Source organism: Pinus tabuliformis, chromosome 6 (assembly GCF_031772625.1).
Source record: "Pinus tabuliformis cultivar Carrire ecotype Pingquan chromosome 6, CPIR1, whole genome shotgun sequence".
NCBI classification, from domain to species: domain Eukaryota; kingdom Viridiplantae; phylum Streptophyta; class Pinopsida; order Pinales; family Pinaceae; genus Pinus; species Pinus tabuliformis.
The window spans coordinates 1,906,466,615-1,906,486,849 of record NC_142292.1 but is presented as its reverse complement, the minus strand read 5'-3'; the positions used below and the strand labels follow the sequence as shown (position 1 = coordinate 1,906,486,849).

The 20,235-nt window shown below is 35.3% G+C and overlaps 2 protein-coding genes across 2 annotated transcripts; both read right to left on the bottom strand.

Annotated features, from left to right (window-relative positions):
• Nucleotides 1-10,812: 10,812 nt before the first annotated feature.
• On the bottom strand, nucleotides 10,813-15,974 carry LOC149266814 (oligopeptide transporter 4-like). The gene is made up of 4 exons (XM_089397515.1): nucleotides 15,888-15,974; nucleotides 15,088-15,654; nucleotides 14,730-14,985; nucleotides 10,813-11,089 (listed from the first exon to the last, which is right to left on the bottom strand). The coding sequence occupies exons 1-4, from the start codon at nucleotides 15,926-15,928 to the stop codon at nucleotides 10,931-10,933; spliced, it is 1,023 nt and encodes a 340-aa protein (XP_089253641.1). The 5' UTR covers nucleotides 15,929-15,974; the 3' UTR covers nucleotides 10,813-10,930.
• Nucleotides 15,975-17,452: 1,478 nt separating this feature from the next.
• Nucleotides 17,453-18,395, bottom strand: LOC149266813 (17.4 kDa class III heat shock protein-like). Its single transcript, XM_089397512.1, has 2 exons — nucleotides 18,341-18,395; nucleotides 17,453-18,166 (listed from the first exon to the last, which is right to left on the bottom strand). Exon 2 carries the CDS (start codon nucleotides 18,149-18,151, stop codon nucleotides 17,921-17,923), a length of 231 nt encoding a protein of 76 aa, XP_089253638.1. The 5' UTR covers nucleotides 18,152-18,166; nucleotides 18,341-18,395; the 3' UTR covers nucleotides 17,453-17,920.
• Between the last annotated feature and the right edge of the window lie 1,840 nt (nucleotides 18,396-20,235).

The following is a 20,235-nucleotide window of genomic DNA, read 5'->3' as shown; positions in this document are numbered from 1 at the left end:
ATAGGTGACACCCTTGCTTAACCCCACTATTGCATTTAATATCTTTAGACCATGCTTCATTGGTCTTAAGCTTGGGAATGACAGTATTGTAGAGGCGAGTTACAACAATCCTCAATTCAGGAGGAACAGTGATCTCTTCAAGTCTCTCCCAGAGCTTATCTCGAGGAATAGTCTCAAAAGATTTTCTAAATTCCACAAAACATTAGAAGGTATCGGCTTTACTATTATGACATTCCTCTTCAATGATTCTAAGAGTGAAAAGATGGTCGATAGTCGAGTGATGTCACCTAAAACCAACTTTCCCGTTAGCTCTTTTACGATGATGTTCAAGCTAAAGGCTAAGCTTCTTTTTCAAAACGAGCCCATATAGCTTGGCTAGGATGTGACTACTCATAATTGTCCTGTAGTTAGGGGGAATGCTTTTGTCCCCAATTTTAAATATAGGAAAAAGAATGTTTTGCATCCAAATGTTAGGGAAGTCATGCTTTACTTCCAAATTGAGAAGCTTGTGGAGATGATGAATGAGGATAGATCTTCCCATTTTAAATATCACGGCTCAGTACCCTTCAATATCTTTAGCTTTCCCATTAGCGAGCTTTTTAATCCCAGAGTCAACGTCTTCTAGAGAAAATATATCTTCCTTAGTAACAGTGTTTCAGATCATTCCCATGATGTCTGGAGAGTCATGCAACTTCTTATGATAGTTGTACCAATTTTCTAAGGGGATAGAATGATTATATTTTGTTTTACGAACAAGGACATTCTGCTAAAATGTTATGGGCTCAAACTTAAAAAGGTGGAGAAGATGATCTTATCTCTTATTAATATGTGACCTCTTCTTCCTTTTGATGAGAGCTTTGTATATACTTATATTCTGGAGCTTAATGATTTCATTAGGGGCATCTCTAATCACATTCCTGACAATTTTATAGTCTTTGTCCTACCAAGCATTGGAAGTTCTATTATTTTTCTTATACAAAGCCTCATTAGAGAACTTGCTAATGGTAGTTGAAAGACTAGTAGTAAAATGGTAATAAATTTTATCAGTGTTGTTATTATAAGTCAGGGAGCCTCAATCCCTTAAGCAAAGGTCAACATTACATCTATCAAAGAGAATGTGTCTTTTTCTTTCATTTGTCTCCTACATGTGGGTGGTATGCATAACAATATTACGGGACAAAGACAAAGGTCTAGGTCTATGGTCAAATTCAGGTTCATACTCGTTAAGTAGCTCAAAGTTTGTAATACGATTGAGGACATGGGTGTTAGAAATTGCATAATCCATGACACTGCTACCCAACCCATGGAAACAGGTCATCTAACCAAAGGAAGGACACTTATTAATAGCATTACAAATGATTAGGTTCTGGAAACTACAAAGTTTGAGGAGCTCGATGACAAACAAGTTTGAAGAGCTCGATGCATCCTCAATGCGTTTTCATTGTGGTCGCATAGACAGTCCACAATTTTTAGCGCCTACAGTGATTCGTAGATGAAAATCACTTCGAGACTGCAGATGAAAATAAAAATTAACACAAAGAACAAATGGAGTCGCGTGGTCTTATCTTGATTAGTTCTGATTAGAAGATTTTTATCCATTGTCACAAAGTTCAGTGTCTAAATATGTTACAAATTTGAGATACCCACCTCCAAAATGATACTTTGGTGTTTATATAGGTTGTTAAGTTTATATAGACCATACAAAATTCATCCACCAAAGAGAGCAATTTGATTCACACAACAGATAGGGATCACCCACTGTATATATACCTAGTCATTATGGGACCGCAAAATATGATTCGCATGACAAATGGTGTTCTCCCACTACAAAGATAAAAATTTACCCAGTTAGAGACTTCGGTGTTTATATAGACCACAGACAATTTGTCCACCACAGAGATCAATGTGATTCAAATGATTCAATTTGATATATTGTGCACAATATATCATCTACTTCCATATCTAGAATATTTTGGTCGATATACTTCCACTAATGATATATGCTATTGATATTTTGTTACTTTCAATCCATTCTCTACTTTATGCCTGACTCTTATTGGCTCAAGGGGCTCATTTTATAGTTGAGTTGTAAAGAGAAATATGTGTAACTCTTTATGTAATTAACTTGTAGTTGACATTTTTCATAGTATAAAATTAAAGTACTCACTAAAAAAATTAGAATATAATAAAAAACAAAAATAAGCATATAAATTTCATTAGTTTTAATTAAAAATATTATAAAACGTCAATAAAGTATTAATATTATAGATTAATATGAAGAAGATAATGTAATTCTTTTTATACGTCACATAAAATTGAGATATGGTATTTAACACTTGTAATGTCCTCTAATAATAATAATAATAGTAGTAAAAATAATAAATAATATAATATAATATTACAATATAAACAAATAAATAAAATAAAGGAAAAAATGAGTATAACAAACAAATAAAATAAAAGTTCTAAACTATACAAAGTATAAAATAGTAAGTAAATTAAAATAAAATAAAGGAAGAAAGAGTTAACTAAAATAACTATACAAATATTAAAAATAAGTAAATTTATAAAAAAAGTAAAAAATGAATAAAATAAGAAAGAAATAAATTAAGAGAAATTTTAACTTAAGTAAAATTAAAAAATAAAAAAATAAAAATTGCATGTTGACCAATTGGTTGTGTGCATGCGGTTCCCCTTCCAATGTTTGGTCTATTTAATAGATGGTGAGGAAGATGAGATATCATTCCATCATCCATTCTCTTAGGAGAAAAGTGTTTTGAAACAAAGGATTCTCTGGTAGTAGTACATTGATTGAGGGCTCAGGGGTGGCCAGTTGTAGAAAGATTATGTGCAACTTAGCCTATGGTTGGGTGTAGAGTCGTCCCCAAAACTTGGTTGTGGTTAGCCAGAATCAAATAGCATTCAATTCTAAAATCACAAGTAAGGAATATCATCGCCACACGTAAGTTGTCCCTGCTCATTTTTCCAAAATTCTATGTTAAATAGTTTACTAATTGTACATTGATTATAAATAGCATAATTGATGTAATTATTTGTATATTTTAAAATCAGAGTTGTTACATATGGTATTAGAGCGGGTTTTGACTCTATGTGACCTCTAGGTAAAAATTTGAAAAAAATACTTAATTAAATTCATAAATAATTTTGCTTGTGATGAAATGGAAAATTTAATAAAAAAATAAAATTGAGAAACAAATACAATTTCTATTTTTTCTCCAATAATTATATAAATTATTAAATAAATATCATTATTTTTTTTCATAATTATTATAGAAATTATTAAATAAACATCATTGCTTTTATGATAGTAGATAAATTTCTTTAATCATGTTATTGCATGTATGAGTTAAATATGCCATTAATTTTGTATTTATTTTTAAATAATTCTAATAAAAATAAACATTATATAAAAAAAATTAAATAAAAAAGACAATAATAAAGGATTATAATCTTTTTCCAATCTCCTCATACCTAGGATCTTATGCTAGAATGAAATTTTGTGGAGACTTGTTATTCCCAAATTTGTTTTGGAGGGAGTGAACCCCAAGCTCAATTGGTCCAAACGAAAGTTTGCAATGAACTGAAATGAATAGCTCCTCAAAACCAAACGACGAGAACCTTTAATTAAATCATAACGGTCAGTCATAAATATGTTCTTATAAAAGTTTTGATGTATAGATGAAATCTCAACGTGAAAGCCCGAGCTAGGCTAGTTTTTAGTTAAATTTGTTCCATTTAGTGCACTATGAGAATCGAACCCATCAGCCGACAACGAATACCACACTTCACTGCTAAGAACTTAGCTTAGTTCTATTTTATTTTACGTGACGGGATGGCTTATTCAAAAATGGGACTTTGTCTCTATGGTCTCGTTGTCCTCTATTCAAAAATGGGACTCTGTCTCTATGATCTCGTTGTCCTCTATCCTCAAAATAAAATTCCTCAAAAATTCATGTTTAATTTTAATTGAGAGATAATAAAGGGTGAAATATATATATAGAGAGAGAGTGTTCTGTATTGTTAGGATTAGTCAGTACAATGAAAAAAGGACTTAAGTTAATTGTCGCAATATTATAATGATTAGAGAATGTATGGGTTCCATTTAAAATATCTAATAATATATATTTATATTTTATTGAAATAAATACCTTTATATAAGTGAATAATTTAAAGGTTTTTTTGATATATAAAATATATGTTAAAATAATTATGAGAGTTATTAAGTATATGGTATATTTGAGATAGTATAAATTAAAAGTAAGAGGTTTTAAATTGTTTTTAGTCTTAGGGAAATATATAATGGTAATTAAATAAAAATGATTTTTTTTTTAATAAAAAAAGGGGCAAGAGAAGTTTATTTTGAGGGGAAGGACATTTCTTTAGAGATGAATGAGAAAAATCTAATAGAGGAGATGACATGTATGGTAATATTGTGGTGAAACTATATATAGTCTATATATAGATAATTTCTTAAGGGTGAACTTTTGGATTGTCAAAAGGAGGTAATACTAAGGTAAAACCATGTCTAGTGAGTGAAGATAAAAATGATAAACAAAAGATTGAATGATATATTAATTGGTTAACCTTGCTTTGAGGATGTCACATCTTGAAGAGGGGAAGAATGGTAAGAGATATACTACCACTTGATTAATTTGAAACAGAAAGTGCCACCAACTAGTGTTCATTTGTAAGCTCTAAGTAGGAAAAGTTTCTAAGTTGATCTCCAAGGTTAGCGATATATAGCGAGAAGTTATTTTATGAAAGGAGGGGAGAATGATGAACTAGTCATAGAATTGCATAACTTAGGTTAGATAGATACTTTTCGGGAAAATTTAAATCATGGCTTATTGTTTAATTTTATTTTTTATTTCAATGATGGTTTCAATTAATCGTTATGTCAACAAAGGATTGTTGAAGTATAATGTTGGGATGAAATTTCAGATATGATCGTATAAGGATAATAATGCACATGTGGTTCTTATTTATATATTTGTTATGATAATGATGTTGTATGCTTATGATGAATATGATATGCGTAGGGATTATGATGTTATGATATGAGGTATATTGACATATGGTTCACTTATTATGTGATGATATGTCTTTGATGTTCATATGTTGATGTTGTAACTTATGAGGATATTATGATGTGAAGCATCTGGTAATTGCAAGTAGATTTATAGAATGCGAATGTGGTGATTAACAATGATGTTATGTTATCATGATGACATGCAAGAGTTGGCATGCAGATTATTTTCTATGATACTATGATTATAACTAATGGAGTGGTTGCATGTTTAGATGTGGTGACTAAGAGGAACTCCACAAATGGGTTTAGAGGGCCGGTTTATTTGGATATGTCATGGGAGCCCATACTTGCGAGGGAGAATATGTAACATCATATGGGCTGTGAACAAACTCAATCAACACTACATATGCAAGTGGTTCCTTTGTATTTTATATCTCTTGATGGATATCTCTTGAGGGGCTATGGGACCATCTTGATGAGGCCATGTGCCTCGCGTTGTAGGCTAGGTGTCTGCTATTGGATTGGGATGTGAAAGTTTGGTGGGGGTGTAAGGAGTTTGATGCCTGGGGTTGTGCACCTTAGTAGTTGTGGGAGGAGTGGGCGAGGCTTGCGAGATGCCCGGAGTCATTGAGTATCATACTGGATGCCTTCCATGGGGCAAATGAGGTTTTACTCAGGCGGAAGCCTTGGGCTGAGCCTTGGGCCAGTATACGGATTAAGGAGGCTTATGTCTGGTTCTGAAAGTGGGAAAAAGAACAGAGACTCTTTGATATTTCCTGGGTGTTGTGAAATATTTTGATTCCTGCTGATTATACTAGTTCAACAGAGGGTGTAGGGAAAACATGAAGTAATAAATAACTAGATAAATAAAACGTTAAATGATTCAATTTAACTTTGGGATGAAGTCCCTTAAAGAGGGGGAGTATGTAATTTTCCCTAATAATAATAATACTAATAATAATAATAACAACAATAATAATAATAATAATAATAATAATAAATAATATAATATAATAATAAAATATAAGCAAAGAAATAATAAACAAGAAAAAGATAATATAGTAAATTTCTAAATAAGTATATATAAAAATAAAATAAAATAAGAAAGAGTGAACTAAAAGAACTATAAATACAGTAAAAATAAGTAAAGTTATCAAAAAGGAAAAAATGAATTAGGAGAAAATTTAACTTAAATAAAATTGAAAATAAAAAATAAAAGTTGCATATTGACACATGGAATGTGTGCATGCAGTTCCCCTTTCAATGTTTTGTTTCTTTAATAGATGGTGAGGAAGATGAGATATCATTCCATCATCCATTCTCTTGGGAAAAAGGTGTTGTGAGACAAAGGATTCTCTGGAAGTAGTACATTGATTGAGGGCTTGGGGGTGGCCAGTTGTAGAAAGATTATGTGCAACTGAGCCTACGGTTGGGTGGAGAGTCGTCCCCAAAAATTTGTTGCGGTTAGCAAGATTCAAATAGCATTCAACTCCAAAATCACGAGTAAGGAATATCATCGCCATAGGTAAGTTGTCTCTGTTCATATTTCCAAAATTTTATGTTAAATAGTTGATTAATTGTGTGTTGATTATAAATAGCATAATTGATGTAGTTATTTGTATATTTTAAAATCGGGGTTGTTACAACACTAATAACAAAAAATATTTCAAAATAAACTTCATATATCAACTTCAATATATAAAGCTCTTATATATTGATATAAAGAGACCTTACCTATTTTTATTTACAATGTCCAACTTCATTAAACTAGTTTTATATTAAATTTCTATAAGTAGAGAAAGTAGTTAAAGAGTTAAAATTTTCAATTATCATATTTCAATGGCCATGTTGAGTAAAATATTTCTACGTTTCATATATATATATATATATATATATATATATATATATATATATATATATATATATATATATATATATATATAGAGAGAGAGAGAGAGAGAGAGAGAGAGAGAGAGAGAGAGAGAGAGAGAGTTGGATCTTAACTCGAAATGTATCAAGGGTCTGGAGACTCAAGATGTATCAATAGTATAGAGATCAAATCTCTTTCGGTGAAGACTCTTTTTAAGCAATGCACTGTAAAATAAGTTTTCATCTCGAGAGATTTGATTATGGAAACTTATTTGCATCCATTGCTTTGAAAGTCATTTAACTTTACTTTGAAAACTATTTTTTCTGTTTCCAATTTAAGATTGTTGTATCTTGCTATTCATTAAGAGACAATTAAAAGGTTACATGCATGTGTTTTTATAAACTAAGGCAGGCTTCTCCAAAAAAAAATTTATGGACATGAAACCAATCTTGTCCAAACACGAGTTCAAATCATTAGGAAAAGAATAACTATTTTTATGAGTATGCGTACTGAGTTGGCTAATATCAAAACAAAAATAAGAGTATTAAAAAACGTTACTGCATAAAAAATCGCATACTAAAACAAACAATAACAAAACAAATATGATCCCATAAAACACACAATAAACTAAGATATCATTGTCAATCACATCATTTACAATAATTATTTAAACCTTCACTTTCCATGGTGAAGGGAATTGTAGGCTCTGTTGTGGAAAAGGAGTACTAAATCCATGTGGTAAGAGGATGATTTCTCTTTCTTATCGTAGAGGAGCCATGTCATTTTTCATAAGTTCCCTTCTTGATAATGAATATGTGTGTGAATTTCATTCCTTTGTTAATATACTTAAAGGCAAGATATTGAATTTTTTCCTCATATTTATAATCATGTCCTTCGAGAATGTCAAATTTAATAAATGTAAATTTGAAAATGCTATCAAAATATTTTTAGAAGTTGCAAAATACAAAAGTTACCAGCGAAAAATGTTTTTTTCCTTAATGTTTGTGCCCTATCTATATGTAGTGAAATTTTAAAGTTATGAACTCTTAAGAGTTTGGTAAAGGAACCCCTGCCACATAATCCTTCTTGTGAAGCACCATTAAAGAACCTGATAGAGGAAAGTTATGACAACATGGGATATCTTATATGCCTAGAAGTTTTTTCTTTGGCTTTCTCAAATATTCCCTAAAGTAGCCCACAATCCTATGTGTTGATTTTTTAGATTTTAAGGAAAGACCTAAAAATTGTCTTTATTCCCTTCTTTTTAGATTCCCCACTATATAAATATTAGAATATTTTTATGATTCCCAAACTTTGTATCCCACAAATGTTGACAATTTTATGACTCCCAATCTTTGTATCCCCACAAATGTTAACATGTTCAAAAGAAGGAAAACACTAAGTAACTTCTAGACTTAGTACCTTTAAATATTCATTCCATACATCATTTGTAAAGGTCCATTTTACATAGATATGGTCTACAAATTGCAACTGATAACTACAAAGTCTACGAACATTTGGACCTAAAAATACCATTCTTTATAAGTTATTGACATGAGTATATGATTATCCAGATTGAGTCAACAAGGGAATCTAAGATTTTGAGACAGGTTCCACTTCCATATAATCTTATTCCACCAAGTATCTTTGTGATCCTTAGAGGGAAGGGAAATACATTTGATAGCTTGTGTAGCTATCTCCTCAACTGTAGAAGTATTTGAACTCCAAAATCTAGAGCCATCTTGTTAATTTAGTGAGATCCATTTAGAATACAAACCATTTATGAAGATTCCGCATTCAATAGATGAATTCCATTGAAGACCCAAACCAAGGTAGTTTTTTCTAGTATATAGAAGACATTGCACTCATTATGTTGCATAACTTACGCAAACCCTATGGATTGAAGAAATAAACCATATTGGAATGGAGTTAATAAAAATAAACTCCTCCTATGAAACAATGTTTTTCTAGAATTATTTGGTTACCTTTTCCAACCTACCATACTAGTTAGGAGGAGAGGTCAGTGAAAGAATCCATGAGGCCTTTCCAAATTATTGATCCAATTTTATAGGCTTTTTGGACATTGGATCTCAGTGAGTTAATTAAAGACTTGTTCCTTATATACTTTTCCTTGATGAAGTGGTTTCAAAGACAAATACCAGAAAATGTTCTCCATATACTCTTTATAGAAAGGGATAAGCCAAACCATTGTATATTTTTGAAACCCCAACCCCTAAGGAAATCTAGTTCAGATAATAGTTCCCATCTAGCGAGATGTAAACCATTTTCCATTTTTCCTATGTAAAGAAAATTTAGCATTCTTTGACTTATGTTCCTTGTAATAAATTTTGTGGTCCTTGTGAGTGTAAGCCACTCCCGAGCATTGACTTTGACCATAATAATTCTACCTGCCAACAATAATCACCTAGAAAACGAGTTCCCTATTCCACTTTCAATCATTTTAATTAACTAGGACCAATCATCCTTGTGGTGATGGTTAGGTTTTAGGTAATAGCCTAGAAATTTGAATCCTTTCTCTAATTCTTCCACTTCATAGGGCATAAAAATGTTAATAATAACTAGGTTCTCTTCGCAATTTATATTTTCCAGAAAATTAAGTTTATAGATGTTGAACTCCGGTCGATATACTTACATATACTTAGAATGAAAGAAAATTTATTTTATGAAATCTCACCAATTCAACAATACTTCCTCCTCCAAATAAAATCACATCATCCCAAAAGAGATGTGTACTCACAATACCTCTTCTCATCTTCTCATTCTTATTAGATATTGAATGGCATAAAGATTTTGTTTTTGAGGTAAACCTGGTTACAACTTTTGATTCAATTTAATATTCATGATTTCATTTCAAGTTTAATCGGTGTTGAATGCAAGTATTTTGTGTATAATAAAAACACCTCAAAATGTATTTTTTTGGATAAGTTTTTAGTGTTATAATATTATCAAAATTGAAAAAAATAAGAAACAAGGGAAGTTGCGAGGCAACGAGTCCCTGCATGAAGTTGACATTTAAGGTCTAGGGCTAAATATCTACTAGTTTTGCCAATCCTGTATAGTTAGTCCCTCCGAAGCCTAAGTAAAGGTACAGGGCTCTCAGCCAGTCAGGAAGACAAAACAAGTAAATCCTGGACCAAGTTAAATACAGATTACAAAATTCAAAAGTTGGCATATGCATCTGCGATTGATCGGTAAACTGACAGTTAGGAAGAAGCATGCTGCTATTCTCAACCTTGATCACAGCGTTTGCACTCCCCTTTATGTTCAGTACTGCTGTGTCCTGATGCAACCTGTGTTGAGCTGTTTGTATCAAGGGCATACCTTTATGTCCAGTACTGCTGTCTCCTGATGCAATTTGTGTTGAACTGGGTTCCAATAAGCTTTTTTGCAAAGCTTGATGCATTTACACTACTGGGCTCAAGGAACAGATGCAAGTGTAACAAGGGTACTTTTCAGAAAACATATAGAAATATTTCTTCTTCTTCAATAAATGTCAAGGCTGATCGGTGTTTTGATAAGACGTGTAAGTAGAGACTGCGTCAACTTCTTCTGAAACTCAGACAACAGGCAATGATTGTTGCAACATCTATTGAAGTTTTGGGCTTGCACCAGTTTTAGTAATACATAAATCGAGGGCTGTCGAATAATATAAAATGCACCAGTTATTTCAAAACAATGCACCAGTTTATGTTGCTAGCCCAAAATCACACAACTGCAATAGAAATAGTCACATGAGCAAGTTTCAGTAATACATATATCGAGGGCTGTCGAATAATATAATATGCACCAGTTATTTCAAAACAATGCACCAGTTTATGTTGCTAGCCCAAAATCACACAACTGCAATAGAAATAGTCACATGAGCACTATATACCAAAGATCTGAACATTATTGAATAACTAACTTGCAGAGAATCATCATCAATTCAAGACACGAGTAACATGAAAACCGCCGTGAAGCTTACATTTGACCTTGAAAATAAGCATTTCTTATGACAGACTGTAACATGTGAAGAATACAAGACAAGCACGAATGCTAACAATTAGGACATTAGTCCGGCATCCGAGCAGAGACGATAGAAGCATAAAAAATGCGAGTTGCACCACCATGGCAGACCCAAATGCATATTTGAAGCATCCGTCGTACACCTGTAACAGAGAAGGAAGCGGGGAAATAAGACAATGCGTAAAATAATGCAAAAGAGATGTTATTGTTTTTTTGGTTTCTTTTTTCTTTGTCTTTCGACTTTTACGATGTCAATAATCAGAAGAGCCATGAGAACAAGTGCTAAGAGAAACAATGCTGCGAGTTGAGTAAGTTGGCTTATGCTAATGGATTCCATGTTATGTGAAGCAGGGAGATGTATGTGAATATCCAAGTGCAGAAGAGGCCAATTTATAAAAAAGTTCAACGTGTTTGTAAGCTGGTTTTAAGTGTGAATGGAGCTAAAATACTTGAAGCTCGGATGGAGCAGGGCAGTATTTAATGGTCGGCATAAAACGAAAAGCTTACGTTAAGTGAGCAATCAGTGCAATTAAGTGATCGATATGACATGGGGAGCAAATGGCATATGGAATGATGTATGTGGCAGTAGAAGTAAATGCGAAATTAGGTGATGTATCTGACATCGGGCAATCTTGGTGGTAGATTGGGTCCAAGCTATTCTAATAAACAATTGGCTAGACAGGAGATCTATGTCAATATCTAGGTGCAGAAATAAGTACATATACGGATTGATTTGGAATGGAGCTGAAATACTTGAAGATCAGATTGGAGCAGGCCAGTATTTAATGATGGACATAAAACGAAAACGTTACGTTAAGTGAGTGATCGGTGCAATGAGGTGATCGATCTGACATGGGGAGCAAATGGCATATGGAATGATGGATGTGGCGGCAATAGTAAATGTGAAATTAGGTGGTTGTGGCCAGTGTGCCCACAAGAAGAGCATCTTAACCAGCCAAATTTCTTGAAGATAACCCCTTTGAGCCTGTTGCAGTAGATTAAATATGTTGCTGTTATAGAAGACAGTAAGGCAAAACATATGCCACAACTGTCTGAGACATTGTTATCATACAATTGAGTCGTACTTGAATGTTGACTCTCACCATAGAAAGTCTATCAGGAAGTCTCTCTGTTTTGATCTTCATTTCTCAAGGGACCTTGCTATTGGTTTCGGTGTATATCTCTTATAGACTGCACAATGTTTATCCATTCATCAGTGATCACGTTGACATACAGACATTGTTCCTCTGCGACCTAGTAGGATTCTCTAAGATCCGCAAGGCATTGTTGAGCATTCTCTTTTTTATCTAGTGACAAGACACCATGGTTGAGAATTCACTGTTTAGTTTCAAGTCTAGGACACATAGTTGGAAGACTCATATATTTGCATAAAATACAGAGTAGTGATCTGTTATCCAGTGATCATAGAATACTTGATTCGACATTGATTTGCCCTGCCCTTCTCAGAAGCAGCTTTAGGAGCTTGCCTTCGTCTTTGTGTGCCATTGCCATGTATAGCTTCGATCTCAGCACCTTTGTGTTCATTACAATGGAAGGGTGGTCTATAGCTTATGCAATATATATGTAGTATTTGACTTATAGGTGAACACTGAATGTGGAACCATAATAGACAATGATTAACAGGTGAGGCTAGGTTTATGTTACCCTATTACCATTGACCTGTTGCTAGTAGTGATTTACGTATGAGAGTTGTGATCGAATACAGGAAACCCAGGAATATGCAACAACAACAATGGTCTAAGCAATGGGAATAGCACTAATCTAATGCTTATCTGACTAATCAAGTATGGATATCACATTACTCACCACTCTTTATCCCGAATCAATAGAGATCATAGGTAAGACGTATGGGTATAGAAGCTGTGTTTGAATCAACCAAGCTCGTGTATGTGCCTTATTTGCATGATATCACAACCTCTAAGCTCATATTGATGAGTAACAAGCCAATGTGTTTCATAGCTCAATGGGTACAGGTATGTCTAACACTCACTATGCTTATCTCCATAATGGAGCTGAATACCAGCCTTATAAAGCTCTAAGCTAATATGGAAACATAGAATGTATCTATACAGCAGCATATAGGATATAGACCTTTAATGCGTACCCGAAAAAGTGCACAACATGCATGTGTGCATCCTATGTTGTACAAAGGCCTAGGGTTACACAGACAATAGGAAAAATAAGACGTTGTTGCAACCTGAAACATGTATGTTCTAATGGCTAGAGGTTTGTTTCAATGGAATGAGAAGTGACTTAGTCAATTAGGCCTTTAATGCATACCTGACAAATTGTACAGAAGCTCGTGTGCATCGTACGTTAAGCAGAGGATAGGGTTGAATCCATGTGGAGAGACAGTTGCAACTTCAGCTCATGTTTATTGGCAAGCAATATTTCAAAAGTTCCAAGTCTATTGAGCCATAAATAAATTGGAGCAATACTTCCAAGTCTATTGAACCTATATTAAAGAAATTAAAGCAATATATGGGCACTGTTGAATCGAAACAGTATCCAACCATAAACATATAACATATATTATCCCGCGTATTAATAGCTGAATAACCTGGTAAATAAGCCTGGTCATGTTTATTCACTCAGCTAAACGGCATTGAAGGGAGGTGGTATATTGGAAAGCAATTTAAATTCAAATCTTGCAATGGGTGTATCACCTGCAGCAATATTGAATGTTGGATAGCTGTAAGCATAGATACATAGATATGAGTAATTAAGGTTGTTAATTAGTTATGGTAAGATAGAGGACCATACTTTAACAGGTCGCCTGAATTCATCAGAAATCTTTGTTGGCGGAGTTTGCACTGACCAAACCCCATATAACTGATGCATCGAAGAACACATGATCATTGGGACATGTCCATGGGCTACTTGCAGACAAAAGATCTGTTTGGCATATATTTTTCACCGATCCCAACATCCACCATGCAACTCCCAGGTTGACTGTTCCAGCCACTACTGTGCCAATAAACTGCATTGCACACACAATATCAATAAACAGAACAAAACAAATGTGCACCGCCGTATCATGCTAAAAACATTCTGCAAATAATTTAAATATAGCAAATTCATTCTGATTTTCTCAAAAATTTGAATACCTGGTACTAAACTAAGAATTGTAATATGTATCTATAATATGTCTGGGAAGTTTCATAATTCACAGAGAGAGATTTGAAGCTAAGCAAAAACAATGCTTTTATCAGTTCACCAAATTGCTCAAGAACTAAAACCTAAACAAGTATAGGTTTTAGCACTGTAGTTTATACTTGTTTAAACCTGTAGTTTAGACCAGTATAAACTACAGTGCTAAGACCTAACATCAGTTCTTTTGACACAAAAAGAATAAACTCCTCAAAAAAAGCCAAAACCTAACACCAGTTCTTTTGACACAGGAAGAATCAGCTCCTCAAAAAAATTAAACTTTTCTTCCAGTTATCTGATAAATAAAAATCTAACTTTTCTTCCAGTTATCTTAATGGCCGAGCTTGAAGTCTGACAAGAAAGAAACTGCCTGGCTCATGCTCATATAACCATAGACCTTGAAGCAAACATTGGCAATAGGCTTCCCAGGAAGGATATATCCCATTAGGTATTCGGTGATAATGTTCAGGCCTAGTGTCTGTGCCAAAACAAAATAAGAAGATGAAGTATAACCAATATATATATATATATATATATATATATATATATATATATATATATATATATATATAATTCCTTCTACAAAATAATCAATAAAATCAATGTGCTTACCTGATTAGTAGTAGCGGTGATGATACTTATGGGAAGAGTGAAAAATGAAGCGAGAGCACAGGCAAAAAGTAACCCCCACCATGGTAATTGTACCTCTTTCTTGTAAACCTCGCAGAGTGCAAAGGCAACAGCAAGAGTCCCAAACAAGAGAGTGTAGAACCACCATTGTGGGATGTCAGGGTATTTGCGCATCAATTTAGTATGGATATCAGGCCGATTGTTTTTGGATGCTGCTACAGCACGCTGCCATATTTCCCTGCACCATAACAATGCATGTCATTTAAACTAACATCCATAATTGATGATCTTGCAAGAAAGCAGTAATGGAAGTCAAGTCAATACAAAAATCAGAACTTACTTCCCATAGAATAGAGCGACATGGGTAATTGTAGAAGCAATGGTTGCAAATCCAAACCCATAAGTCAGAGCAAAAAACAAGCTCATATGTATTTGACCATTCTGATTGTAAGCAGCGAGATCCAGCTCAAATTTATTGTTCACAATCTGTGAAATATTATAGTTTTGACCTTGGGCTGTGAACAAATCGGAGCTGAAAATAGGAAAAGCCTTTGCATTGTACATGTTAGTGCCCCAATAAGCAAGAGGGACTGCAAAGTATACTACGAAGACATAACCAACCATGACATTCATAATGGCAAAGAATGGAGAAATAAGAGGACTGAACAAGAAGGCTGCGATGGTGCTCCAATCGAAACCAAAGGCACCTAGTCCGAGGCCATTCATGCCGGAGCCAATCTGCTGTGCTGTGACAGAGTGAGGCCAAATCCAGCACACCCACGATACACTGGTCAGGGTTGAGAATAGATAACCAGGGAATACATAGTAGCAAAAGCTGCAGGTCATGGCAATGAAGAAGAAGGTGTTACGAGACATCCCCTTTCCATGGTCTTTCTCATGCAGTACCCTGCATGTCAAACACAGAACCTTCTCCATTACCAATTCTCACAGTATAATTAAATGAAAAGTAACTCAATAAGTGGACTGGCTAAATTTGTTTTCAGAATTTCGTAAGAACTATTTTTCTGAATTTCACAACGAAAAATTATTAAATTTAACCACTTATCAAGTAGTAGATCCATTAACACCACTATGATTTACTTAAAACATTCCCAAGAAATATTGACATTTTTATTATACCGGAACAGGGTCACCTGGACCAGTGTGCTTGGCCACCACATGTGTGCAGGTTCTACAACATACTTACGGAGCAGTCCAGCCCATCCATATCCTCATCAGTCCAGCCCATCCATATCCTCATCTTGCAAAAAGAATGCTGGAAGATGCAACCATACCATGTAGCTCAGAGCCAATCTAGAGATCTAAATTCTTTAAATTCCATAGATGTGTGTTCAATGCACAGCGACAACTAGAGGTGAAAAGAATACACAGCCAAAAAGACACGAAAGAGTGAAGACTATTGAAGACAGTTGCCAATTCAACAAATTAATGATTATGTGAAAAGGTTAATAGAAAGAACCACTCCGAAGAACAATCCCTTAGAGCCACAACTGGAAAAGGTCATCCACAAGCCTATTGTGCCAACTCAGGAGATGTTGCAACATCTATTGAAATTTTGGGTTCAGCCCAGCCTTCTTTCTTTTCATTCCAACAGAAAATAAATGCCCAAAAGAAGAATAACTACAGGTATAACAGTACCATGAAGATGGTAATCCGAACCATCAAAACACTCATCAGAGTTGTTTATTTTCAGCCCAACAGAAACTAAAATGCCCAAAAGAAGAGTTCTTATGTTCAAATAATAATAAAGACAGATATAACAATACCATGAAGATGGTATTCCAAGCTTCCACCAGGTATGAACTCGTAGACCAGAGAAAGGCCTAGGCGATCAATGCAGTAACCTAACAAAGGAACCACATGACGATTCTTCAAACTGCCAGCAATGTGAAGCTCTCTGCAGAATGCCTTGTCTGATTCGTTATCATCACACTCCAGCCTTTTTCACAGCAATCAGTTTCCCAAACCTCAGACTGCCTCTGTAAACGCAGCTATGAGCTACCCTCCCCAGCACTGGCCATTCTGCTCATCAAGGTTGGTAGGCCCGACATTCAGTGCCTTGAGTTCAAACCGTCCAGAAACTAATAAATAAGAAACTAAAAATATTTTCTACATTATTACAGAGTAAATTACCTGGCAGGTCTACAATATATGAATAAGTTGCAGAGACATGGAATCCACTGCCAAATGTCGGAATGAACCAAGCCGAGGTTAAGGAGGGCAAAAGGAGGAATGAACCAAGCGGAGGTTAAGGAGGGCAAAGTTTTGATAAATGGACTGATGAGAGACATGGCGCTCATGGTAGGTCCCACATAGCGTTTTGTGTAGGATGATTTCTATGTTATGTCGACAATGGTTACATACAAATAAAATGATGGTTAACAGTAATATATAGAATTTGCATGTGCTACGCGTGTCCTACTGCTTCACCACCAGAGGTGTAACGAAAGAACAAGTGCCTTCACAGAAACTCAGCTGCCAAACACACAGCTTTTCACAAAGGATGGACTGGGAGTAGCCCTGACCGTGTCTCATGTCTGACCACGTCTCACCAGCCCAGTAAACCCTGCGCTGCAGGAGGGAGTTATAAGCTTAGGTCTGTGCTGCGATAAATCGATTGTATTGACATTTGATAGCTATTTATAAACAGTTTGAAAACTGAGATGAACGTACCTCAAGAGGCAAGAACTGCAGTTAGAACGCTGGATGTGATCTCTCCCATATCCCGAATCAATCGATAAAGGGTCAATCTGTGATCTCTATCTGCGCCTGGATATGCTGTAAGTGATGGTGGTGAATCTGGAGCCGTACAAAGGGAAGTAGCGGGCTATGGGACCAGGGCAACCAGATCTGTTACTTGAACAAAGCATTAATTTAGCTCGCATCAACAGATAGTCGGATTTCAAGCGCTTCACCAGCCTTACGAGGAGCAAGCCCAACACTAGCGTGATGAGGAGCCAGCCCAACCCTGCTTGACGAGGAGCCATAACCAGCTAAAGTACCTCTCCTTGGTTAAAGAGTATCGCTAACGCTCGAATAGCTTTATGAATAGTCTAGACCAGCATCTCTTAATTCGGCTCCGGTCTCAGTTAATTCGGCTCCTGAACGAAGCGAGGCCAGCGAAATGCCCTGAATCATCCTGTTCACTGGATTTAATTTTCGCCACTTACCTGAATGTCGGACTTGGTAAGGCCCGGAACGTCGGCGTAGAACACATACTCCTTGGGCGTTTCTTTGATGTCCACCGCTGCAGGTTCCACGCCCTTGTTCTCCTCATGGTGATGGTCATATAACCACTCGGACGGAATTTTGATCCGCTCCAGCTCTTCCGGGAAGTGCAACAGAGGGCTCATGGCCAGAGCATGATCCAGGTAACTCTTCATCGCTCAAATCTCAATCTACCTAGCTGCCATAGCTGCCATTAAAGCTTCTACAGAAGCTTACACCCTGCAACCAAAGAATGTTAAACCCTACGAACAAGAATGCAAAGCAGTGTATAATAGACTTAGAGGCAGTTACAGCAGCGTGCAACCCTACGAACAAGAATGCAAAGTGGTGTATAATAGACTTACCCAATGGAAAAAATAGAATGGATTACAGGCAGTTACAGCAGTGTGCAGACATCGACAAAGCAAATTCAATTGAAGGCGCCTCCTGGCACTCCGCCATGCACGAAGAGCACGGACAGCAGAACACCTGCCATGCACGAAGAGCACGGACAGCAGAACACCTGCCTGCCAATCATGAGCCTGAATCGTTTCAACGCACTTGAGGTCCGAGACTCGCCATACCTTCACAGTCATATCTGAGGAGCCTGAATACAAGAAACCATTGGTGTAAGCCAGACAGCATATCGCGCCGACATGCTTCGGGGACTTAGGGTTTGTCGACTTAGGGTTTTCAGTACCGCCTGACCAACATCCAAAAACGTCGCGCTTCGGCTTCATCCAGCGATGTATGTAATCCAGCAGCGTGAGTATTGTGGCTATTCGCTTGTGGCCATCCCCAGAACTCGAACCAGAGCGGCCTCACACGCGGATTTCGTGGTCTGCGTGGGCGCTGAAAAGCTTGTCCTCTGTAACTACTATTGCTCTCACCATTCCGCAGGGCCGAGGAAACAACACCTAGTACCTCGGAACCACCTTATACTAACAGCTGTTGAACCATGGTGCATCCTGGCATGCACCAGCTGCCAACATGCACAACCTTGTAACAGGGAACCAAACCTTACCAAACCTTAGCATACCCCTGCAGATAATACGAATCAAATTAATGTTAACATTAAAACCAGACCGTTGACGGTTAGCGATAATGCACCAGGCGTAAAACCAATTTAAGCTATGCTCGAGCCTCTTCCGCCTCGGGAAGAGGCCAAATAAGATCGCAAAGTCTCAGGTGGAAATGGAACTTAGGTTATCTGGGCACATCGGCGCACAGGGCATTTGCAAACCTTAGCATAATCACCGAATAACCCCCGGCAGCCACTAAGAACTAATGCTATATCCCACCCAAACGATTACTATAGTCCCTGCCGAATGCCAGATGGCAGGGACTAATAAGAAGTTCATTACAACCTCCACCGTTTTTAGCATATATTTATTGGAAGTTCTAATGAATGTAAAATCTAACTTAAAATATTTAGTACATCAATTAAAAGCGCTCATGTTCCTATATTCATTAGGTATCAATAGCATTCATTTCTTGTTTAAAGAAACATACATACCTGTATAGTTTTTAGCACTCATGCCTATGGCCTTGCATACTCATATAGTTTTTAGCACCCATGCCTATATTAGGTATCAATAACATTCTTTTCTTGTTTAAAGAGACATACATACTTGTATAGTTTTTAGCACTCATGCCTATGGCCTTGCATACTCATATAGTTTTTAGCACCCATGCCTATATTACAATAGGCAGTAGAAGGATGTTAAATTTCAAACATTATAGTGACATTTTGTTGCCGTTAACTGTTTATATATATATATATATATATAAAGTATGCATGTGTATTTTAATCATTTATATATTAACAGTTTCAAATAAAAACTATTAAATTATTTTATTTAATCTGATGATGCTTTACAATTTGAAAATCGGTGTGGAATTTTAATAAATATGTGCATGACTCATAAAATGCATTATCTTCTATTTTTTTTAAGTAATTAATGTTCAGTGAATTCAGAAGACCACAATTATGTATTAATATGTATATACTGTAATTAAATTTTTTATCTAAAAATGTTGGTATATATATATTTTAATAATAATAGTGATTTGTATATTTTAATTATTGTATTATAATAAAAGTATTGTTTTAATTTGTTACAGGGGAGATTAGACCATTGATATCTACAATTTTTATATCATTCATATATTAATTAGTTAATATTTTGCAATAATTTTCAATATAAGGAATAAGAAACCATTTTTTATAAATGAATATTAGACCCATAATAATACATAA